Raw genomic sequence first — 25604 nt, 5'->3', positions numbered from 1 at the left:
AAGGATAGATGGGAGGGTCGAATTTGTTGCTTCTGCTGTTGTTTGCATGCTCAGTGTACCATTTTGGAGAACCTAGATGAAACCAAATTTGAGGATTGCTTTTTGTAGCTGGAAGTGAATATTGCTTATAAAACAGAGGTATAAAAATGATAAACATCTCACTTGGCTAATCAAGGTGTATGTATAACAAAAGAGCTAGAGTAATGGAGTTTATCTGGAAAAAAGTAAATATTCTGTGAATGAACTTTGCAGATCACTTGGGGAGAGCATGACATGCAGGAATTAATGCCCAATATTAATGCATTTAGGTCTTTAAGCATTTTATCAAGAGGAATTCTTGCTACATACTAGAACCGGGTTTTCTCTTTCTTGTTGTTACACCTAACACTTTTTAGTGGCACTTTATGACAGATGCTCAACAAAAGTAACAGCCGGTATCGATCACTCGGGATGCAGGGGGAGAGCAGGCCGAGCCCACGGGGGACACGCTCCACAGGCGGGAAGGACGGAACCACAGGCGGGGACGCAGGGAGACTCCTTAGGAGTTCTGGAGACGGGAAAGCTGAAGAGGGAGGAAAGAAGCAGCTGGCGGAGGAGAGCGGAGAAAAGGCGGGCGGTGCGGCCCGGGGCGGGCAGAGGCTGAGGGGGACCCTGGCTGTGGCGAGCAGGGGGTCAGCGAGCAAGCGAGAGTGGGCGGCGCCCCTGCCCCGCCTCCGCCGGCCGAGGGCTGCCGCTCCCCGCGCGGGGCGGTGGCTCCGGGCCCGGCCCGCCCCGCTACCGCCCGCCGCCGCCCCCCGTCACTAGGCGATGCTGCAGCCAAGATGGCGGCGGGTGCCGAGTGAGAGCGAGCGGAGGCAGCAGCTCCGCTCCCCGCGGTCTCCCCGCCTCGGGCAGGGGGAGGCGGAAGGATGAGGCGCGTCTCCGGTCCCCGCTGGTCGTCGTAAGGGGCACGGGCCGGCAGACGCCATGGCGGGGATTATCAAGAAGCAGATCCTGAAGCATCTCTCCAGGTCAGTGGGGCGCCGTGCCCCGGGGAGGCTGAGGGGTGTGCGGGGGGGCGGTGGCAGCTCCCGGTCCCGCGGCTCCGGGCTGGGAGCGGCCCCGGGGCCTGGCGCGGGAGGGGGCACACAGGCGCCGGGCTCCATTCCGCCCGCGGAGGGTGGAGCTGGAGCCGCCTGCTCGGGGTGACTGTTGGAGGCGGAGGGGGTGGCTGGCCGCTTGCGTGGGGCTGTCCGGCGGTGACAGCCGCATCAGTGGCCCCTAGCCCCCTCGCTCGGTGCCCGGCGGCGCGGGGTGGGGGGGGGCGTGCAGGCGCCCGCCCGAGGCGAGAAGGGGTCTCGCTCTGCCTTGGCGCAGAAGGGAGTCACCGAGCGAGTGAGTCACCGCCGGGCCCCGGTCGCCTCCCCGCCGGGCAGACGGTGCCCGCCCCCGCAGCCCGCCTCACGGCGCCGCGCCGAGCCGGGCGGGGGCAGCCCTGACGGCGGGCGGGGGCTGCCGGGGCGGCGGGCCCGCGGCCCCCGAGAGGCGGCGGCGCAGCCCCTCGCCGGGGGGCGCTGACGGGGCCCGCGGCGCGCCCCCAGAACAGCCCGTGGCGGCGAGGAGGTGTGCGAGGGGGAGCGTGGAAGAGAAAAGGGGGGGGGGGGGGAACCCCAAACGGCGTCGTAGTTCGGGGGGGTTTACACGAGCCGTCCTGGTTCGCTGGCTGGCTGGGGCTGTGCGAACTCGGCGTGTGGCCCTGCAGGTCTGGTCGCGACATCCGAGCTCTTGCACAGGCAGGTGAGGCCGGGTAACAAAAGAGGCGTTTCGGTGCACGCAAAGGGATGAAAGAAGTTCGACGTTTTCTGGGTAACTGAAGTCATATCTAACGTGCCTCGTGGGTTAAAACAAAAGCTAACAAAAAAATTCCCTGCTGTAAAATTCTGTAGCTGTCAATGCCGTGTGCTTGAAAGATGGAAAAACTGCAGAAAGTATGCAGTTTGATTGATACAGTTTTAAAAAGCCACATTATATTTCTCCCATTTTCTAAAGAGAGGTAAAGACCCTGATCTGTCATAATACCACAGCGTTGTTATTCTTCAGAGCTTACTTTTATAAGTTAAAAAATATAAGCTGAAATATTGGTCCCTATTTGCTTTTTTTCCCCGATATGTTTTATTCTATTTTTGTGTGGTATTTCTGAATATTTATTTTCTTCACGTTTCTGAATATTTATTTTCATCAGTGCTAATAAATAGAGAAAATCAAACGAAATGCCAGATTGTCATTTGACTAATGTGTTGATCATGCATGGGGAAAACACAATTCACATTCCAAATCCTTTGATATCTATCCACTAAAGATGATGTATGAAGCAGTAGTGGAATAATTTTTCTCTTCCACCCTACTCATGAGTTTTACAAGTGGGAATGCTGGTAAAGAAATCTTGTCTTCACATGAGAATAACTGAGCACTATGCAAATGGAAATTCAATACGAAGATGCCATCAGCCTTGAGTCAGTTTTCGAATCGGAAATCTGCCTGAAATCACTGGACTTAATTGACTGATATAGGTCAGTTCCTTACAGTGCTATTTAGCAAGCTGTATGGAAAGAGAAGTGAACTCTAGCCTATGTGCTACAGGTTAAAGTCTAAAATGTGTCTGGGAAATGGGCATGAGTAACATGAACTGGTTTTTGTCTAGTTCTTCGAATTAACAGCTGAATAGATTAGAATTAAGTACTTTTTAATGTTAATAAATTTGTGTTTGCTTTCTTGCATGATGTGATAATGCTTATTCAACAAGACTGTGTCAAATGATTGTGACAAGTTTCATCTTTTTTAAAAAGCTTATGCAATATATCTAACAATCTGAGGTTTGCAAGTTGAAGCTCATGATCCACACTATGTTGAGATTAAAAAGTGTGTTCGCTACCTAAAATACAGACAGTATTATTATTAAGCCCCTTATTACGGGTGTTCTTAATCACATGAGCAGGTAATGACTTTTCTCCCTGCAGAACTGGTGCTTCAGTGATTGCAGAAGTTGGTTACATAAGAAAACGGAATTCAAGTGACACAAGCACCTGTAAATCTGGGTGGCTTTTTAAATTTCAGGAACTTGTTTTTTCAACAGATGTGATAATATTCTTTATTTCAGGATTTTCCTTAGGATGTTTTATAAGAACATGATTAAAGTAGGCTTCACACACTGTTTTATTTCAGTGTGGAGCCAAATACACAAGGAATTCCTGTAATACAGAGGGTGCCAAAGGACACTTTCACTTTGTACTCTATTACTGTATTGGTTCCTGTTCTGCAGTTGTCATATTGCTCAAAACTGATGCTTGTTTGCCATCTTCAACAAAGCAGGTATTAGTGGCAGGTTTAAAATGTACTAGAAAATGTTGATAAAGGAAGAATGGAAAGAATTATCCTGTTATGTTGATTTACTTTCATTTTTGATGATTGTATTTATGTTTGAACAAAGCCAAATCTAGTAAGTACTTCAAAGAACAAATAGAAGATATAAACCTGTGCCTTCAGTTACAGAGAAGTACTCTTCTTTTTTTGCCACAAATCACAGAATCTCGGAATGGTTGAGGTTGGAAGGGATCTCTGGAGGTCATCTTGCCCAGCTCCCCCAAATCGTCATTGATTTAGCAATATTTGCCATGAAGATTGCTGCAATATCTGAAACTCATGTGTTAGCGATTTTCAGCTTTCTTACTAGCTAGATACTGTATATGCAAATTTAAAATTTGCGTGTCATTCAGCAGTATAGTTTCCATTTAGCAGTTTACTGATATGGACACTGGTGTTGTGAAGGAGTCTTATCATTCTGCATTTGTTAACTAGGGAAAATTTTAACAGAGGCATGAGTCTTTAAGGTCTGAGAACAAGAGGAAGACCCAACCTGCATTTTGGAAATTTTGGTATCTAAATGACTTTTTATCTTTGTAAAAGGTTCTTCTTATTGCTGTGTTACAGTTTAAGAACAGTGAAGGTAGTAGGGCTTATTTACTCAGCTTGTTACAAACCTGTATCTTATGTCAAGATCTGATAAGTTTTTAGCTTTCTCACAGTCTGTTAAAAACTTTTGAAATACAAGCTGTGTCCTCTACCTTCAGCATGCGTTGCTCTTCTCCAAGACCATGGAAGAAAATAAGGAGGGAAGGGAACAATACATTTTTTTGTTGTTCTTCAGATTATGTGGTGCTTGGCATGGGATATGAAACTAAATGCTGTCTACTAAGCTGAGGGGATGAGTTTGTCATTTGGATTAAATTTTTGTCAGCTCCATATTGTGTTAGGTGTGCTTTTTGTGAATGCAAACGGTGGAGTGTCTTTCTTTTATAATATACATACCCTAAAATGAAACAAGTGTCTGCATAATGGCATTATCCTTTACGAAGGTAGGAGTGAGACACTGTGTCTAGGAGGAGTCTTCTGTGTAGTGTTGGGGTCACTTACTGTCAAGGTCTTCCCCAGTGAACTGAAACTTGTGTTGAATCTTCCTATGTAGTGTTACATGTTTTTACAGGTGAGAGATTTCTTGTTGAACAGCACCTTTTATTGCAAGATTTTCTGTGCACTGCTCTGCTATGATAATAGCAGATACCCTTCAGCGTTACTTCTGTTTCCTCAGTTAGACTTTGCAGACAAATGTATAAACCAGTGGTGTTAAACATTTCCAGTACGACTCCAGAATGCACTACACAAGTTCACAGTAGTGTTCATTTTGTACTATCTGTGTTATAAGGGGATCATCTCCACCACAGAGGTTTGAATCTTGAGGTGTTTGGATCCAAGATATTGACAGAGATTGGGTATTACTGACACAGACTTGTATAAGGGTTTTTTCGGGTGTTTTTTTGGTTTTGGCTTTTAGTATCTTTAACTGAAATTCCCTTCTACTAATGAGTGGTCTGAGTCTTCTGTATAAGTATCTGAAATATCCATGCCTTTTTGTGAAAAACAGTTTTGTTTATCAAAATATGTATAAGATCTATGTTAAGTAGTCCCACTGAATATGGCATTCTTCATCTCAATTAGATATTAACTCTTAAGTTTACCAATGATAACACATACTTCAACTTAAGAAATTACATGTTTGAATCTTATTTGCTGTTTTCACAAAGAAAACAGAGGTTTCAAAGTCTTTGATGTGGCAGAAATCTGAATTGTTTTCAGTTTGTGTCATTAGTTAATGTACTGTGTGAACTTAGACCTTCTTAGCTTTTGCTCACCTGAAGCAATAGATGTGAAAATACTAAGATTTCAACAGAAGAAAACTGCAGTAAATTTTGTGACAATTTTTTTCACCTCATAGTTGGGAAATCATGCTAAAATCTATACGGAGAGTGATTTTAGAAAGAATAGCATACTAATTGTATGGATATCAGGAACCAGTTGATCCTGCTATAAACAGTGATATCTTACATCATCTGGTACAACTTCACTGATACATGTCCGACCTAAATATTTGACTTGCATATCTGCTTTTATACCAGTAAGACATGCCTGTTTGGTGAGGGATGTTGTAATCTCAAGAGATCTGAGGTGACTCCTTTTAGAATCTACCAATGTAACACCTTTGTTTGGCCAGAATGGGCTCATTCCTTCCTGTAACTAAATTACCAAAATTGTTTAGATGAACTTTGAAACTTCTGCTAGTAGAAAAAAAGTAGAATTTTTGCTTATTTTCTATTCCCTTTCTATGTCACTTCAGTTTTGTGAAAGTTATTCAATTCTTTTAGGCAGCCAAAGAACACAAAGTGTGTACCTTTCATAGAGTAAGTGTAAAACAGCTTCTCTCTTTGCTTATACTGAAGATTTTACAGAGTGTATTCTATGTGACTGACTATTGGCTTGTGTAATATGTGGGGGAAATTGCAAAACACAGTGTAGATATAACAATCTCCATTGTTCGGAATGAATATATGTTGAATCTGAATGCTTATGGAAAGCGTTAGCATAATGTCTTTCTTAAATGCTACACCTAGAGTCTGAAAAAGGACAGGTAGTAAAGCAGAACTGCTTGAGACAGCAGAAGGGAATGAGGAGAAAGATCCATTTTAAGTTTCATTACAATCCTGTATTTATTAAATTCCCTTATGTTTGGAATTCAGTACTTTTTGTATTTAAATGGAGACTTCATGCCAATGGTTTTGTCAGTGTGAACGTGTTGGTAGTGTTCTGATGAGCATAAAGGAATCAATAAATGCTTTTTTCAACAAAAATAAAAAAAAAATCACTTTCTTCTATTTTTGTTAGTAGCTTCATGCGTCATATTGCATTTTAAGCTTCTGTAACAGAATGTCTTCCAAAAGGTGAATCTGAAATTGCTGTGGTGCTTTATGAAATTATAATGGTATTTTAAATAAACCAGCAATCATGTATTTGCTGGTAGAATTCTTAATCATTACATTTATTAAGATTTAATACTAAATTTTGTGTTACATTCTCAAAGATCTCTTAAGCTTTCAGTAGCATTTAGGTTAATAAAATGCACAGAATTTGACTTCTGGTTTTCCATTTGTTTACATTATTTTTGCAAATGTATTATAAATCTAGATTCTGCAGTCATTTTATTTGTACAGTTAAAGTTCTGCTGAAGCTTTGTTGAAGTCAGACAACTCTTATGTATACATAATAAAAATTAATGCATTTGCAGAATCGACAGGAATAAATCAGCATTTTACTAGTACAGTATGTGATCATTTTCTTTAAACAATTCTCAGAATAGTTTTACTGGGAAATAAGTTTCACAATGAAAATGATGTTGAAGATTACTTCATGTTCAAGTAGCTGATGTGCTACTGGGAAGCATTCTCAGGAAAAAGGGTATTTAAATAAAGCCTGTGGGGAATAAAATTGTGTCATGTTCAAATAATTATGGAGTATGTAAGAATCAAAACGAAGCCCCCAGTTACATTTTTTGAAATTTGATATTTCTCCTGCCGAGGCCTTGGTGGGTTTTTTTATGTCAAAGGGGTATAAAAGTGTGTGCTAAGTAACTTTCAGAGTGAGAGGTGCCTTTTAAAGTGTATTTTGTATTATTTGCTGCTTTCTTCTACAAGCAGATTGGACAAAGGAGATTAGATAATCTCTGATGAAACATGAATGGAATTAAAGGTTTACACAAAGTATTTGTTTCACAGATTTTTTGCAAATCATGGGAATAATTGTTAACAGGTAATTACACAACATCTCTAGGTTTTGACTGCTTGTGGGAGAACCCAGGTTTCTCAATCCGGTGGCTCCCTCAGAAGTTCTTCTGTACACCTTTGTGGAGCTGGTGCTAACCAGGGTTCAGATCTCTTCATTCTCTCTTCTTTTCATGAGAAGAAACAGGAGAGGCAAGTAAAAAAAGAGCTGCAGCTCAGGCTGTGGCTTTTAGTACTTCCAGGCTCCCCTACGTGGATGTACAAGCTTTGCTATGTGAAGAATGCCCCCAGCACAGATTTTGTGGCAGCTCTGCCATGCAGCTTACCATATAGTTTGAGAATACCAGAGCTTTTCTTTTCTCAGAGTAGTTGGCTGCTTCTGTTATCTGACTCCCAAAGAAGCAATGTTGGGATCCAGCTACCCAGGAATCTGGAAGTTACATGGTTGCTTACTTTTGAAACAATTACCATGTTGGTCCCATTGCTGGTGATCTGGAGACCTGAGAAAAATAATAATTAGTAACTAGGTATCTAATTCATTTTAGTGTTAGAGCTCTTTAACATTGTTCAGGTATCCCAACAAACTGCCTACTGGGGCACTGTCCAAATGCTTGGATTTTATTGTACTCAAAAGACTAAAAGTGTAGGAATTAATTATATTTAGGCTGAGGCATCTTTTCAAAGTAAAGACAGTTAACAAAAAATTTCTCATTTTGAATTACCACATGATTTGCCAAATTAAATATTCTGATTTTTAATTTTTGAGAAGCTTAGTGTACTGAAATTTCATAGCCTGCAAAATCAGAATGTCAAGAGTGTGCAGGTCTTTGTACCACTGCCCCAAATACAAAATCAAATCCAAGAAGTCCTGTTTTGTTACGTCTGTAGAGTCATGTTTCTTTAGTGTGAATTTTGAATAGGTGAAGTTGAGACACTGTGAATAGGAACAAATAATGTGGGCTGAGAAAACTCAGGCTAGGCAAAACAAAACTGAAAACTTGTCTCCCATTTCAAAATAAAATAACCTCTTATGCTGCATCTCCAGGTTATTTTTCTTCTCACATTCCAAATATACTTACTGAGTATCTCTGAAACCACTTGGCTATATTATATAGACCTTTTCTGCATGATTAAAATTTTCTCCATAAGCTGTTCATTTAAACATGGCTGCAGTATTGTAGTATCAGACAGCAAGAGATATTCTGATGGAAATCTAGCATTTTACTCAGGTCTGTCTCCTTTTTAGTTCTATAATGTCATGATGTGTAACAAACTGTTGTAACTGCAGTTATCTTTAGCTGAAACTCTCTTATGTTATTGTATCACTCCTTTTTCCCTTTGAACTTGATCCCTTGTGTGTCCCCTGTGTCCCGTTCCCTGCAGCGATCCCAGCTGGCTCTGGTGGAGATTGGTTTGCTGTGAATATCCTTGCTACCAAAATGAGCACCAGAAGCTTCTCAGAAGCCGTGGCAACTGACCACTTGCTTTCACCAGGAATAGGGGCCTTTTGTCTGAATACCTTGCCCTCAGGTAACTTCCCCTCTCCCACCTTTATAGAGTAAATGTAAGAGGTGGTATGCATTTATTTAAATTTGCAAGTGAAATGAGCTCTGTAAAATGTTAATTGGGTTTTCTCTCCTGTTTGTTTTTGTAACTTACATTTCTGCAAAACAATTGTTTGCTATGCAGCTATGTGTTTTGTTTTTTCTGGGGTTTTTCTTGGTGTTTTTTTTTTAAGTCCTAAACTAAATTTGCAAAACTGGTTTGTGAACTAAATCAGCAATCCCATTATAAACATACCTTTATGTGTGTTTTCTAATAATCTTCCAGGTGTTTCTCAATGTCTTTAGGCTATTTGACATTTGCATCAGTTACATCTACTTAATTCCTTTTCATAACTTGATGTTTATTCCTTCTGTATTGATAGATATTTGAAGGATCGGTCAGCTTTTTACCTAGTTTACATAAGAGAATACTAATTTTTTTAAAAAATTCTTTAATTAAAGTAGTCCTTACAGTTAATGTCCTATCAAAAAAAGTTATTTTGTCATGAAATTTGATCAGCTAGCATTAAAAAGATATTTGCTAATGTGACATAAATAAATGATGCAGTTTTGAAAAGGCAGATGTCATGCTTTTTTACCCTGCACCATTATTTCTTGATTTTAAATTTAGAAAATTATTTTGCATCAAGTGGCTTTTCTTTGCATTAGGTACAGAATGTTGTATTTTGAGCAGAATGTGATAGTTATCAAGTATAAGCAAATTCTCAAAATGAGGTGTTGTTTTTGCTGCCTGCAATGTGGAAGTTGCATATACCTTGCCACATACAGTTTAGTATATTAAGGATTTTATGTTATCTTCTACTCAATGTATGTGTTAAGGTCTGTCGAGTATAGGATTGTCATGTTGGAAACAAGTTTTTTGCGTTTCATAATACTGACCATTTCTATGCTTGTGTAAGCGATACGCGTAAAGATTCATGGAATAGAAAAGCTAATATTGGTCTGTGTGAGGACTTACCATAAATGAAAGAGAAATTACTTAAGCAATATTTTACTTACAAGATGATTTATCATTCATGCAGTGTAAGCTCCTCATTTATGCACTGTGCTTGGCTATGTCTGAGCAGATCTGCTGCATGACACATAATTAGATAATAGCCACTGATGACAGCAGCTGTTTCAGTTCTGCCTGTACCCAAAGAACAACCTATACAGTTTTTCTGAGTAGAAAGAAAATAATTTTCTGTATATATTATTACAGAATTAACTAGGGGAAGCTTTATATTCTGTCAAGAGAGTTGGTGAGGATGTCAGTATTTGAGAAGGTATGGAATGGGTCTTAGAGTGAATGGATGAGTGAACTACGATGTCTTTAAGCGGGAGTAGGATTCCACACTGAAGTCCCTCTGTGTCGTGATGAAATGGAAGCAATTATTTGAAAGGCATCAACAAAACAGATGTACTGTTCAGTGCTCCATCTCCTAGGATGTGAGAGAAAAGGGGAATGGTGTGACACTGCACCAGATGCATTACGCACATATGGGCTGGTTGTTGAGTCAGGGTCCTAATTAGTGATTTGCCTGGAAAAGAAGATCTGTCTTTAGACTGCAATAAGTCAAAAGGCCTGCTGAGTGTTAGGTGGTTCAGGTCCAGTACAGTAGCCTGAAAATTCCCACCTGAAGCTGTAGGGTTGTAGGCAGTGTTTTGGACTTGCCTGGTATGCTACAACTCATGGCCAGCTGAGAGCAGTAGGTGCAGGTGGGGGTGCAAACAGGGGAATGCCCTGTCCTGCTCCAGGGGGTAGGCCCATGCGCCTCTTCGCAAGATGCTGCGCAGCAGATCATGCAGGTCTTCTCCATGCTGGACATCCAGCAGGCCACGCAGCATTCTCAATCTTGCACTCAGCCACCAAATACACACCTGACAATTCTACAGGAGTTTAAGGTGTGATTAAATAGAGCATGCAAGGCATTTGTGTGGGGTGGCCACATTACCCATGGGTAAAGAGGGTGATACCCTTCTCCTGTACAAATTGATGTTGGAGGGTGTAAGAAGTTGCCAGTCAGCTGTGTACTTGAAAAGTCTGGTGACAGGTGTAGCTGCTGCAGTTGGTATTGCCATTTAGGAGTCCCCCGTGATTCCCTATAGCTTGCAGAATTGAGGGGATGGTAGCCCTTGCAGTTCATCTACTGATAGGGGCTTCTTGGGAGGAAACTGAATGGTATCTGGGAATTCATGAAGGACACAGCGTTGCTGATACAGATGACTTCTGCATAAAGGCTGGAGGAGAGCCTCTCAGACCACCAAAGTTATGTCCACTATAGTCTTGCCTACTGGTTACCCACTGGCTGCTGACAGTGGTGGTGAGATTTTAGAGTGCTCCCTTCCTGGTGCAGAGTGTGAGAGTGCCATTGTTTGTGGGAGATTTTTTGTCCAGAAATACTAAAATTTATCCTCACAAGTGTTTATTTTCAGCCTAATGTACTATGAATATTCTTAAGTAAAGAATTTAAGTGTTTATGTGTCAGTGTGTGTCTAATCCTACTATGCTGTAGGCATAAAAGGTATTGCCTCTTTCTACAAACCCTACCACAAGTACCTTTTTTTTTTTTTTTAATTCTTTTAAGCTTTTGAATTTGGTACCCTATTCTGTTCTGATGTTTTCATGGGCATTAAAATGTTATGCAATGACTGTTTCCTTTTACTGGCTTTAAATGTGTTCTCTTTTAGTATTATGAGTGGTTTTGTTCTGATGTTAAGATAAATGGGCATCCAAGTAACTTTTTGTGCATTGTTCATTACTTTGTCATTAATGTTTTTGTTTGTCCTCTCTGTTTCTAAATTAGTTTTAATATTTTCAGAAATGGATATAGTGTCCCAGATGAGGGCATGCCATCATATTTTGTGGTGATACTTAGTGCCACTTACCATTCATTTTTTATACATAGGAGTACTTTAGCCTTCATGTATCCCAAGCAGTTTTTCATCAATTGTCTCTTATCTTCCAGCTTTATTTCCTAAAAATGTATCTTTCACTTAGAACCCAGTAGTTTCCATGAATTACATCTTCGGATGTTCAGTACATTGCATCATCAGTGAGTCGGCTCTTGGGTTCCTCAGGTCAGTTTTCTGTGAACTTGATGAATGTGACTTTAATGTTACCTGTCAACTTTTACACATTTCAACTCAGGCTGTGGAGCTAAAGTCATTTACTCCAAATCTTACATAAACCATAGTTAACGGTTTCTTCCTGGGTGAAATACTACTTTAATACACTGCATTAGAATTAGACCATCCCTAGGACAGACAGGATTCATTCAGAGATTTCTGTTACTTCACAGTTCACCAACTTTTTCTAGGGCATTACTAAATATATTCAGTGCCTTGGGATTTCTATGTTTCCCTTACATATATTGGATTTTGTTGTTCTTGCAGTCTTCTGACTAATTTCTACTAACCTTAAGCCTTTACTGTATAATTAATTTTTGTAGCAGCTTTTGTGATGCTTTTTCATTGAAGTTTTTTAAAGTACCAAGAGAAGATACTAGTTGCTTGATTCTAATCTTGTTTCATAGGTCTGAAAGATTAACACAGACGTCTTTTACAGAAGTATGGTTTTTGTATTTGTTTTTTTTTTTCCTGGTGTATTACATCCATGCAAAATTTTCATCAGTGCCTTACTGTTTCAATACAGGTCAGTCACTTGTTGCATCTGTAGTCTGTCTTTAGTCTGTTTGCCATTCACTTAACAGCAGCTAAATCTTTAATCCTGTATGACTGTAGTCTGTCTCACCTTTTTCTTTTTTCTCTTGTCATATCTGGATCAAGAAGGGAATGCTACTAAGAACTCTTCTGAATGTCACTGTGCTTAATGTTACTGGAATGTAGAGTTGTTTTTTAATCCAGGGAGTCTTTTTCTTATCTAGGACTTGCTGTCAGCTGAATAGATCTAAGCACCTTGGTGCTTTTGACTTAACTATGGTGTGCTGCCACAGAGAAAAGTACAGCAGTGCTCCTGAACTCAGTATTTGTAGGTGGTGTTTTGTTCCTGAGACACTGATATTTCTTCTGGCCACAGGAAAAAAGAAAAATAGCAATGTTATGTTGCCTGCAGCGCTCTATTTGCTGTGATTTCTTTTTTTCCTTATTTAAAAGTGGGAGGGATTTAGATTCCCCCCCCCCCCCCCCCCCCCCCCGATCAATTGCAAATCAGCTTTGATTTGTGGTGTTACACCAGATGAGAAGAACTCACTCATAACAGTACACATTCCGGTGATCCCAATGCTTTGTTTCTGTGGCAGATTTGACAAAGAGTTAGTTCTGTTCCTCTTCTATTTAAATACAAAGTCTTAAAATTTGAAGTGGTGCAGTGAGCAGAATGATAGTAGACTTCCTCCTCTCTGTTACCTAGAGCCATGGGAAGCCAATTTTCCTCAGAAATTCAATTGAAAAAAGACTGTTTTTCTTGCTTCAGAAATCATATAGCGTTCCTTAGTAATCCAATAACATGGTTCAGCCAGGTGAAACAGGAAAAAACCCAGTTATCTTTCTGTTCCATTGCTGCTGTTTTATTATTAACATAGTGACCAGTGCTTGGTAGGCTGTGCTTTCCTTTTTTAGAGCCAGTTCTTTTGAACCATACGTCTTTTTAAGGGCTTCTAGTTTGTAACAAGGAGATAAGCAAAACATGTGGGACATATTATGATTAAATAGTCTGTCATGATTGGAGCATCCATGTAGGATCAAATCACTGAAGGAATTTCATTTAAAAGGCAAGGGAGGCATATGGTAGAGCCAGGTGGAAGAGATTGTGTATTCAGTAGATATGCAAAACATCCGAGAATCCTGTGTCCAGATGCGATCCAGACTTCAGTTATTTCTCTATTAAATTCAGAGGTTGGAGTTTCTGTTAATGAATTTGACAAGGCATCTGGTATTCTCTCCAAACCTTTGTGGAGTGCTGCTCAAAGCTTCGTGTGGTCTGTGGCCTTCGTTATACAAACCATAAGCTTGTGCTTTCAGAGAAGTGTTTCCACCATCTTCTCTACTGTTTTTTGGTTGTTCTTTGTTTCTAGTTTCACTTCTTGGCCATCTTCTCTTCAAGCATGGTGGAGTGCTCCATTTGGAGATCTAAGCCTGTGTTGTCACAAACAAAACTTTAGAAAATAAATATTTCAGGCAAGGAAAAAAGATGCATCTTCTGTGGAGATTTTTAGTCAGAAAAGAACTAACAGAACTGTTGTGGTCCTGACAAAATACAATGATTGTATCTTATATTCTACATATGATTCTTACTACTATGCTGTTATTGTGCAGTCTTTTACGCTTTTCCCTAAACTCTTAGTCTGTACTCTGTAAATGAAAGTTGAACCATCTATCTAACTGCATAGTAATATTGTGTGTGTGTGTATATATGTACCCAAGGGAGCTATGGCAGACTGCTTGTGACACTGATAATTTTCTACTTCTGTATTCTTGCATTTAAAGTGTAAAATATTTTATAGCATTAATCTACCTTATAGAATTGAATATTAAAACTGAATTGAAATTCATGTTATCAGATACAGTAATTCAAATCTCAAATCCTATGTTTTGAGAAAGGAAGGGTAGTTTGTGAAATTGAAACTAAATCCGTGAAAACAGTTTTACCAAGAATATCTTGTGGTAATAGCAAACCAAGTATGTATTGGCCTCAGTAACAGTGATGTCTTACTGCCACAGCAAAACAGTGTAACAGAAGGCTTTGGTGAACTCAACCATGTCCTTTATTTCCATTTCTCTTGCCCTTCCCTTTCACATTTCTCTGTTCTGCTTTATTCACTTCCTGTACCAAGTAGTGGGTATTAACACTCTGACTGTTCCCTAGAAAAGGAACATGAGGCAGGAGTTCATGGGATGTTGTGTAGGGAAATGGCCCTGCTGTCAAGGCCTCTGCTGCCAGTTTGACCCAGTTTTTAAGAAGTAATTAACTTGTTCTAAGGAATGAACACCAGGGTGAAAAACAAATGGGAAGCTGGGGGGAAGCTGTTTGCTTGTGCCAAATCAGAAAGAATGTGGGCATATCATGAAGTTGGTGACACTGTTAGTTCTGAGTAGTTATATGGAAAGCTCAGAGAATTTTAAAATGTTTTTTCCTGATCAGAGATTCTTAATCATGAAACATCATGACACAATCAAAGACTTCTAATTACTGTGTATTCAGAATTACATGACTCTACCCTAACTTTATGGGAAGTACCTCTCTGCTTTACATAAAAATTGTATCATAAATATGATAGCCTAATAAGTTCTCAAAGTTCAAGCAATTAAGCATTCTATGTTTTAGAATATTTATGCTTTAGAATATTTAGAAATGAAATAAGCATTTCTATGTCTAGAGACAAAATAGTTCTTTAGATATAGAGATAACTTGCCAACCTCTAAAGCCATGCTGCCTCCTCTATAGATTTTGCCTGGCAATAAATATTAGAAAAATGTCTCCAACACCAGAATATTTAGAATAATATTAAAATTTAATAAAATTTAAGGTTAATAGTATATTAAATTGCAGATTTTATTTGGGTAAGAGTTTTGTCAGGTATGATTTTACCAACTCATGACTAGTTCACTAGAACTTGCATTAGACACACATTAGGGTGTCTGTGGTACATCTTCTCCCTAAGCATCTGTTGATTGAATGTGAAGCACACCAGAAGGAAAAGTCAAAGCACTGTAGCTCACAGGGGCATGTCCTGGTTTGATGTACTGTGGCATCCTAGGACAATACCATTTGGAGAGTTGTGATTGCCCTAAGGCTTTTTTTTTTTTTTTTTTTTAATTCAAAATGATGTTCTTTTTGTTACTTGGCTCTTTTAATTTTATGCATGAAGATCTGAATTCTTGTAAATTCTAACTAATGGGTATGATCACATTGTGTTTCTCAGGGTTATGATCACATTGTGTTTTGCAGGGCTAGCTGCCCAAATAGACCAACTTCTAATTTTTTATTTTTTGTTAGAGGCCACTGTATAAAACTAAAAGGTTTTCCTGTTATATCAAGTAGTATGAAATGGTCCTGAAAAAGTGCTGAAAATATCCAACAGACAAACAAAAGTGTATTCTATGGAACAACTGAGTTTAGAAAGAGCTAGGGAACTGGCACAGAAACATAAAATATTGGCATCCTCAGTGGAAAATTGGCTCTGGACAAAGCAGATAGACAAGCAGATGTCATTATTGTATATTATGAAGTTACTATGGGTTCTGGGGTTCTCCTCAGCATTCACTCATCAATCACATTCCGGCCATGGAAGTGGGATGAAGAGATCTGCTGCTAGAGGTGCCTACATGCGAAATACCTTCTCACAATTCACCTGTTAAGAGTTTCTTTCTGTGACTCTTGAAATGAAGATGTAGTCTTACAGGTGGAGATCCTTTTACATTGGTCTGTGCTGAATGAGGCATCACTCAGAGCATTTTTCCTTTCACTGATTGCAGGAGAGGTAACAAATTCAAAGCAACACTCTCAGAAGAATTAAAAAATATGTAGAAATGGGGGGAAAAATGATACTCCTTGTTGAGATTGCTTTCTCTGTCCTTCTGCTCCGTGTTGGGAGGGACTGGATCTTATTTTGTCTTTTTGAAGAGTGTCAGAAGTAACTCAAGATTGGCTTTGCTCTCTCCATTCTCTGCCTCAATGGTATTTTGGTGTCTGTCTTGCTGTGAAGCTTGGAAACTTGTTGCTGTAGATCCTCTGGGTTTCACTGTGATGTGTCTGCAGTTGAGACCAAGGTGACGGTTAGATCTGTCTCCAATTTGAGTGGCATTTCTGGTGTGGCATAGCAACAAGGAACCCTGAGGGAGACTTCTTTCACAGAGCATGAGTTTCTGGAGACTCTGTGTGTGTGTGTGTGTAACAGCAGAATGTTTTGGCATTTGCTGTATCAATATTACTTTAAAATAACACCAATTTGTGATTCTTATGTTGACCCTCATCTAGAAAGTCAAGAGTGAGAGATACTGTGATGTGACTGTAAACATTCTGCTGCTTTTTCTTCTAGGAATTTGAATTAGCCAAGTCAGATGAGACTTGGCAATATGATTTCTGAGATAGGAGACTATATTTTGCAGTTACTGATGGGATGTTTTACTGAGTCAGGTTATTCAGCTCTTATTACTCTTTATTGTTAAAATGAATAAAGAAGGGTAGCTAGAAAACGAAATAATTTTAAGTTCTTTATTCCCCTCACAATGTTTCTAAACGGAGCATTTAGAAGTATATTAGTTGTCAAGGAAAATATATTTGTCAGTAGCCTTATCTTAATACATTTTTAGTACTGAAACTATTAGAATGTATTATACACATATCAAAGCTCATTCCTTCTGGATAATTTATGCCTTGTAAGCAATACAGAAACAATTGCAACACTTCTATCATAAGAAACATGTCTAGTATTATTTGCAAATACATCCTGAGTATTTTCAGACTTGGTATAGTAAAAGAAAACTAAAAATTTAACTCAACTTTTCTGAACAAGCTTCTTCCCTTGGGCACCTCCAGCCCCCAGATGTCTTGATCTTTGGAGTTCCTCTTTGTGCTTAAACTGGCAGGTGACGAAACTGTAAGTTTATAATGTCTGGCTGAATGATTCATAGAAGTGGTAAAATGGATGTTTGCATTTTGTCAGGTTAGCTAATGCATTTCCAAAGCTTACCATCACAAGAATGCAGTAAAGCAGTTGGACTGAGAAAATGCCTGACATGTTTCAAGCCACCCTTGGAAATGAGGAGAAGCTTGCCAGCCGCCTTCACCTTCTTCCATCATCTCCCCCTGAGTATCTGACTATTATAATAAGGGCTTCATAGTTCACTTAGAAATTGGTCTCTTGAACGGGAAGGAAATATCAAAGTTCATCTCCTGGGGTGTTGCTTCAGGATGATGTTCCATCATTGTGGACAGACAAACCCCTTTGCTCTCTGCCTGCACAATATCAGCATGGGGAGATTTTGGTGGGAAAAGTCACAAGTGTAATGCAAACTAGTATTTTCTACTGCCTAATCTTGTAAAATTAGACCCAATTCATAAACAGAAACAATTTTCCATGGCAGGATGCAAATGTGGTTAAGTATAGCCATTTATTCAGCTTGTGGTAGATAAAATGCTACAGCGGGTGATTTGAGGGTAGAGTACCCATGATTTTGTCATGTTATCTTGCAGGGTTGGGAACTACTTGATGCAGTCACATAAATTGCTCTATTGTATGAGCAAATTATACAGCTTTTGAAGTATAATGAAATTTATTGCATATGTACTCTTTTAAATTGTTACATTTTTTAGCCCTTGTATATCAGATTGACCTTTCAAGTTTTCATCCAATATTTTATATACACCATGCTGCTATGCGTGTGTAAATATGTGTGTTTGTATACTTCTAATACACGTTATTAAAATCTATGATTAAACTAATGGATATTGTAAAGAAAGCTTTTCATTTCAAGGTTTTAACTCTAAATATATATAGAAAGGTACTATTTGTAAGGAGTAGCTTTTTGTTACTTCTCCTGAGTGACTTCTAAGACATTCCTGCTTGCTCTAAGAATGACAGTATAAGTTGTAGAGGTTTTGCATTTTTTTCTCCTTTTGAAAAACTAATGAAGAGTGAAAGAGATTTACTTCTACCTTATATAGTTAAAAATAGTTAAATACTTTGAATCAAGGATTTGTTATTGTTGGTGATCGGTAGATTGGAAGATACCTCATAATATATTTTATTTTATGTATTTGTAAATGGAGTTAATGAGATGCAGAAATTTAGAGTAACAAAGCAATTCCATTGTACCACTTATTGTCAGGGTGAAATTGTACCTAAGAACATAAGATTATTTCCTCACCCCCAGACCAATGCTTTAAGTTAAGTTGTCAGCTATATGTGGGACAGCTTGTGATTGCTTTATATGTGTTTACTTAAAGTGCATGTTTGTTTTTAGGTTCACCAAAAATCTGTCACCTGACAAGATAAACCTGAGCACATTAAAGGGGGAGGGACAGCTGACCAATTTAGAGCTGGATCAAGAGGTGCTTCAGAACATGCTAGATCTTCCAACATGGCTTGCTATAAACAAAGTCTTTTGCAATAAAGCATCCATTAGGGTGAGTATTTTATTGTACTGGAATGGTAATTACCTAAATCTTTCTTGTTTTTCTTCTGTTACTAAACTTTTAAGCAAATTTGTATTAATAGAAAATTGTGATGAGTGCATGATAAAATTTTAGAGAAAAATGAAGATGTTACCAGCAATAATTTCTTACTAACTTTTTTTTCATGTGATGACATGAAATGCGTTTGGAAACAATGAAAATAAGCTGTGACTTCTAAAATATATTTTTTTTCTTTCTGGGTGTAATTTATTCCTGCATGTTCTGAAATAGAGGCAGAGATAAAAGCTTGTATTTGCCAATGGTAATTAGTCTACTGTAATTATTTATTATTATCTTTATGTGTTATTTCTTCTCTTTACCCCTCTCTTTCTATTGCTTTCCTTCTTCCTTTCCTATTTCCAAAAATACCGTTCTAAAGGATTCTGGTCTCTGTGGGAAATGTGGAAACACTCTAAATCTGTTAGATGTTGCTTTTTTTGGTCCTTGCGGCTGCTAACAATTGAAGCAATGTATATCATCTGTCCTACATTATACTAATATCAGAGTAATAAATTAAGCTATGGCTTGTTTCTGATAGAAGTTATGATCTGGTTAAACTTTGGCACCTCTTCAGTGTTTCGGGTTTTTTCCTTTTTTTTTCCTTAATGGAAAAAAATTTTTCTGAATGCAGTGAACTTAATGCTTTGTTGCAGGCATCCAATTACTTGTAGGCCAACACAGCAAATGTAGATTTTCTTTCCTTTTAAAGGAGAGAATGTGGAAGACAGTGTTGCTTTTTCTGATGCTTGACAACTCAGTGTTAGATAGATAGATTCTATTTTGTTTTCTTCTCAGTCGTAGATTTCAAAGTTCTGTTTTTAACACCTAAAATAAATTTATGTGTCCATAAATTTACTATACCATATTTTCAGATAAACTTGTTATTTTGAAAGGAATATTATTCTGAGTTCTGGAGTTACAAATATAATTTGTATGCATAAAACACATTCTAAACAAATGCTCTATTTTACTGTATTTTTAATATTTATTTTGCTTTAGAGTAATGTTTTCCCTTACAGATACCATGGACAAAATTGAAAACACATCCCATCTCTTTGGTGAGTTCCAAGATCAACTCCTAAATATACTCTGTGTAGCAGAATTTATCTCAAATAGTTATATAGTTCTCTTGACTTAACTAGAAATAACTGACACATTAACAGGCCTTTACTAAGTGTCCTCTAAGTAGCAGCAGATTGAGACAAAATGCCTTGATGTTTTTGTCAGTAGGTTTTTCTTAATCTATGTCTTTGGGTGTCATCACTATAATGTTTGACTGTTAGCTAATTTCTGTCAAGTTCTTCAATCATTACATCTTAATTTGGGTTCACCTGAAGGGTAGTTATTTGTCCAACGAACCTTTTCACAAGTTCCTGTCTGGTTTTTGGAGCTATCTTTTCTAAGGACTTTTCTATTCTACGTCTGTACTCTACTCAGTAATCTCAGTTATAGCAGGTTTGATGCACATAACATACAGGGGTTTTGTAACAGCGTAAGATTCAGCCTGGTTATAAATAGGATGTAAAATGTGTAAATAGGACTAAATTAGAAGTAATGCCAATTCTTGCATTTGTTTAATTGTGTTCATTAAGCATACTAAGAAACGTGGTAGCACCAGAAATTATTTGCTTGGTGATGGCTAAACTTTCTTAATTGTGTTTGCTTAGGAATTAATATTCCTTTAACTGTCATGCTTCCCAGTCTTGCAGTGATTTCCTGAATGTGCTTGTAATTCCTTAGTTCTGAGTCAGACTTGGGAAAGACATGTTGTTTTAAATACCTGATGCGTTTGCTAGTGACCCAGTTGTAATGTACTAGTGTCTGTACTGCTTCTTCGTGACACACAGAGCTTAGTGTGGTAATGCTGCAGTGCGATGATTCAACCTCTTAACTGTACAATACAACTGCCAAATTAGAAATCAGTTTAAGTCGTGCGATTCTTAAAGACTGCATACTTCGACCTATGGTAGCAAGGCCTGATTGTTTGCTTTGCTCCTGTTGAACTTACATTAGCAATCTTTGAGGCTAAGATAACTTTCAAGGTCACCTTTTTTACATAAAGCTTTCCTTGAACAAGTGTATTACATTGATAACAGAAGTTCACTCTTCAATGGTAGACTGTACAACAGCCTTTTTGACTTCTAAAGGAAAGTGAATTCAGTGGCCTAAATGCCCGACTTCAGCCCTTTGTTACATCACTGAACTTCCAGTATTTTGGTGGGGATATTTTTGCTACTGAGAGTTTGATTAAATTGGAATAGCATCCTCTCTTTGCATAGCTTATGAAGTAACTAGAACTCGCTTGTCTAGCCAAAGGTACTTTCATTGAGCTGAGCTGACCTTTGTGAAAATCCATCTGTTTATATATTGGCAAATACTAAGTTATCTTTGCTCATAATCAATTTCTATTTCTATATCATAATATAATTTTGAGGATGCTATGCAGCAGTTTTTTCTCTATCAAAGTACAGTGGTTGACAGTGAGAAAATAAGGCAGATATCTCCATTCAGGTTTTCTTCATTAGCTCCTATTTATATTACACGAACTCCTTAAATCACTGCCCTGCTGTTCTTTGCACTAGTCATGTAGTGAAGGAAGATTTTCCAAAGGTCTTAATTTAAGAAACCTTAAAAGAGAGGTCAAACATCCGAAAATGTAAGTATAATGAGGAGAAATCTCCCACCATCCTCAAACTAAGGGATTGGTTTTTACTTGTTTTTTTCCTTGTTGTTTTTTCCTTTGTTGTTGTTTTGCAAGGCAAGTTATTCATTGAGACAGCTGAGAAAATAATTTTAAAATGTCCAAATTTCCTGTTAACAGCTAATGCTTCCCTTTAAGCATCAAATCATAGTGAAGTATAAATAAATCCAGAGTAGAGAGTTTATTAATTTTCAGGTAGTAGTCAGGGCATTTAATGGATAAGAGCAGCACAGAAAAATGTTTGTGGAGCAAGTGGATTATGAAGACAGGCACAACTAACACAATATGATAATAAGGTCCATTAGGTAGGGCAAGTTGAATCCTGAAAAATCTAAAATTGAGGACAAAATTTTTTAGCGTGGTTTGTCTGACCTAAGAGAGGGTAAGTGGAGGAATTCAGAAGGGGTGGTATAAAGTCAGAACTAGACAGGGAAGTAGTAGCTGTTGTGTTTTGAAAGAGCTTCAAATGGGACAAGATTTCAGAAATATAAGCCTTAAATTAAGAGCCTTTCCAGGTTGTATGATAGATTTAGCTTACAAACATTGTAATGTAAGTTAGGAGATTCTTGAATTTATGCAGTTGCTGGGAATAAGGTTTTTCATTTGGTTTGTTCCCATTCTGTTCATGCCCCTGTTACTATCCATTACAGAATCACAGAATTGTCTAGGTTGGAAAAGACCTTGAAGATCGTCCAGTCCAACCATTAACCCGACATTAACAGTTCCCAACTACACCATATCCCTCAGCGCTAAGTCGACCCGACTCTTAAACACCTCCAGGGATGGGGACGCCACCACCTCCCTGGGCAGCCCATTCCAATGCCTAACAACCCCTTCTGGAAAGAAATACTTCCTAATATCTAGTCTAAACCTTCCCTGGCACAACTTGAGGCCATGACCTCTTGTGCTATCGCTTGTTACTTGGTTAAAGAGACTCATCCCCAGCTCTCTGCAACCTCCTTTCAGGTAGCTGTAGAGGGCGATGAGGTCTCCCCTCAGCCTCCTCTTCTCCAGACTAAACAACCCCAGTTCCCTCAGCCGCTCCTCGTACGACCTGTGCTCCAGACCCTTCACCAGCTTCATTGCCCTTCTTTGGACATGCTGGAGTAATTCTTTATAAATTCGAGTTATTATTTATAATGTGTGTTACGGTTCTGCTATTTAAATATCGCCTTCAGTTAAAATAAGGTTTAGGTGTCTCATTCGCTTAATTCCCAGCTTCTTTTGTAAGGGTCCCACCTCAAGTACAAAGAATACAATAATAGCATACAATTTTAATATGATGTGTTGCAAATTATACTAGAATATATCTTAGAAATTATGTGTTTTACTAAATCTACTGAAGATTTGTATACACACACACACAGAGTGTATGCACACCCATATATATATATATACTATATATATTCAGATTTTGTTTTAAAGATGCAGAACAAAACTCCATCTACTATCATGAATTTCAGTGCACTAGTTTCAAATATTTTTCGTTAAAATTTTCTGAAGTTATTGAACCATTTAGAAAACTCAGGAGGTATTAAGTGTTTCACTGGAAGAACAACCACATAGGAACAAAACACAGAGAGTGCGCATTAAATCATGCCCTTTTCAAAATGCAATTTTTTAAAATGTGTGTGATGGATAAATAATACTCAGGGATCCAGAATTCTGTAATACAATATTTGTCTGGGAAGGTCTGTTAGAATTCACAAAATTTAAAAATTTATAGGAACAAATTAAAAAAAAGAATTCTGGTGCATTACAAAAGCTTATGAGAAAATTGACATATTTCAGAAAAAGTTCTCAACTGATTTTTGTTTTTTTTGTTCTTCATATGTCATCTATTTACTTTGTTACCTCTTAGGTCTCCAATTTTTTTGTTTTGTTTTATTTTTCAAGTCCTTGGATAAAGTCGTAATGGAAATGAGCACATGTGAAGAGCCACGTGCCCCTAATGGACCATCTCCTATAGCAACTGCATCTGGACAGAGGTCAGTGATACTTAGATGTAATTGATCCAAAAAAGTTTAAAATACTTGTTTGAAATTACTATAAAACAGTTAGATCCCCTGCAGACTTCCAGAAGTATATAGGGTTGCAGCTTGCCATTTCCATCTCTCCGAGATTTTATTTTATTACTTGTAGGGGGAGTTATGTATGTATAGAAATAAGGGAACTGTCCAGACCCAAACCTGGAAAGAATGTCTGAATTATGTATGGAGCTTCCGAGGCATGTTTCATATGGGTGCAACTACTGCATCAAAAATTTACCAAGTTTATTTGATACTAAGTTTTTTGAAAATTAAACATATATTGCCTTCAAACTATTTTGAAAATATATATAATGATCAGGTGGGTTTTCAAAAATTTTTATTTTTCCTTTGGCCTAAAAAGTTCTATTTCCTTTATTGTATCATGCCAATCTTACTGAAAGATTTCATTCACACTATATATCCCAAAACTAATTTAGTGAAACAATATAGCATTACATCAGTGATTTACATCCCCCCAGTCATTTCCTTTTTATAGACCCAAAACATTTTTTGAGTGGGCATAGGTACCCATATATGGAGAAACACATTTGATGATACAATTACTCTTCTTATTTTAACTTCTGTGTAACATGTAGAAGTCTACATGGGCCTTTACATCTCCTAGGGTACAGCCTGAAAATCATTGCCATAGAGATTCTGTGTAGGACGAAATTTATAAAAAGGAAAAGGAATGACAAACCACATAAACTGTAGTTTTAAAACAAGCAGGAAAAAAAACCCCAAAGGCAAAAAATTTTAGATGTTAAAAAAATATTTAAAATACGATTTTCCGTTCAGTGATCTAAAACATTTAGGACACATAGGATTTTTATTAAAAAATTAATTGCAACTGCTTTTTTTTTAATACTGGAATGCATGTTGATTTGGTATAGAATTGTAACCACCACTTAGAATGCCTTTCTTTTATGGAATGAAACAAAGCAAATACTTTATATTATTTTGCATACATAAAAGATACTAGTTTAAATGGGTGGAATAACTTAGCTTATAGAGGTAGACACTAACCAGATTGGAATTGTCAAATAATTAATTTGACATGAATTACTCATGTATAGTTCTACATAATGCTGTGGATTGTTATTCTTATGTATGTATAACATATATGTTATTTTTTATACATTTATATATATGTGTAAAATATGTCATGCAAAAATTGCATTAATCGTTATACTTCTGGAGATTGATCTTGGTCCAAAATGTGTTCTTTAAAGATTATTTTGAGATTAGGATCATAGGGTGGAAATTATTGTAAACTAACTTTTTGTTAAGTATATTTAACAAAAATTCAAAACAGGAGAATATATTAGGAAGTTATTTTATGGTTTGTTACATGTTGTATTTCAGCTGTGTAGTAAGTTTAATTTTGTGCTCTTTCATAACGTGTGTATTTAATACGTTGGCATTTCACTTTTTAGTGAATATGGCTTTGCTGAAAAAGTGGTAGAAGGCATTTCGGTTTCTGTGAACTCCATTATAATAAGGATCGGCGCAAAAGCCTTTAATGCCTCATTTGAACTTTCCCAGCTGAGAATATATAGTGTAAATGCAAACTGGGAACATGCTGACCTCAGATTTACCAGAATACAAGAAGCTCAACGTGGAGAGGTAAATACTATCTTTTGCTAGCTTTTTTTTCCTTGTTTCTGTGGTAAAGGAGGAGGAAGTTGAATTGCAACCTTATACAGTCTAGGAAACATGCCGTTACTGGGAACGGAGACAGTAATTTCAGCTGTCCTCTAGGAACCACAAGGATGTAAAAATGGTGGGTTTGAGTCAGATCAAACGCCATGTCTCTAGCAGTGGCCAAAGCGGATACTTAGGGAAGAGAGAAGACCAGGGCAAGCATATGTACTGTTCTTCAAGCTTGTGACCATTTTAAAATGCAAACTAGGCCAGACTTGAAGAGGACTGAAAGAAAAAAGAATGGTATATTAAATGTGGAAGGATAAGGCATTGTGCTGTTTTTTATTATTTTTACTATTTTTAAAGCTTTAACTGGTTATTTATTTGCTCGTGAAGGTTTGT

At 38.0% G+C, this 25604-nt stretch overlaps 1 protein-coding gene across 4 annotated transcripts in view; it reads left to right on the top strand.

Moving 5' to 3' along the window:
- Nucleotides 1-804: 804 nt before the first annotated feature.
- Nucleotides 805-25604, top strand: part of BLTP3B (bridge-like lipid transfer protein family member 3B) — a 59628-nt gene continuing 34828 nt past the window's right edge. For 3 of the 4 annotated variants that reach the window (XR_012629240.1, XM_074870836.1, XM_074870839.1), the window contains exons 1-5: nucleotides 805-1010; nucleotides 18617-18779; nucleotides 19847-19885; nucleotides 23425-23516; nucleotides 24995-25184. Coding sequence is in view for 3 of the 4 variants with exons in the window: in XM_074870836.1 (XP_074726937.1) it covers nucleotides 967-1010; nucleotides 18617-18779; nucleotides 19847-19885; nucleotides 23425-23516; nucleotides 24995-25184 (528 nt within the window). In the remaining variant the exon portion in view is untranslated. Of the gene's footprint in view, nucleotides 1011-8528; nucleotides 8676-18616; nucleotides 18780-19846; nucleotides 19886-23424; nucleotides 23517-24994; nucleotides 25185-25604 lie in introns of all 4 variants that reach the window. The other variant, XM_074870838.1, reaches the window with a different exon arrangement.

This window comes from Strix uralensis, chromosome 5 (assembly GCF_047716275.1).
Source record: "Strix uralensis isolate ZFMK-TIS-50842 chromosome 5, bStrUra1, whole genome shotgun sequence".
Taxonomy (NCBI): Eukaryota; Metazoa; Chordata; class Aves; order Strigiformes; family Strigidae; genus Strix; species Strix uralensis.
This window is presented reverse-complemented; position numbering and strand designations above follow the sequence as displayed.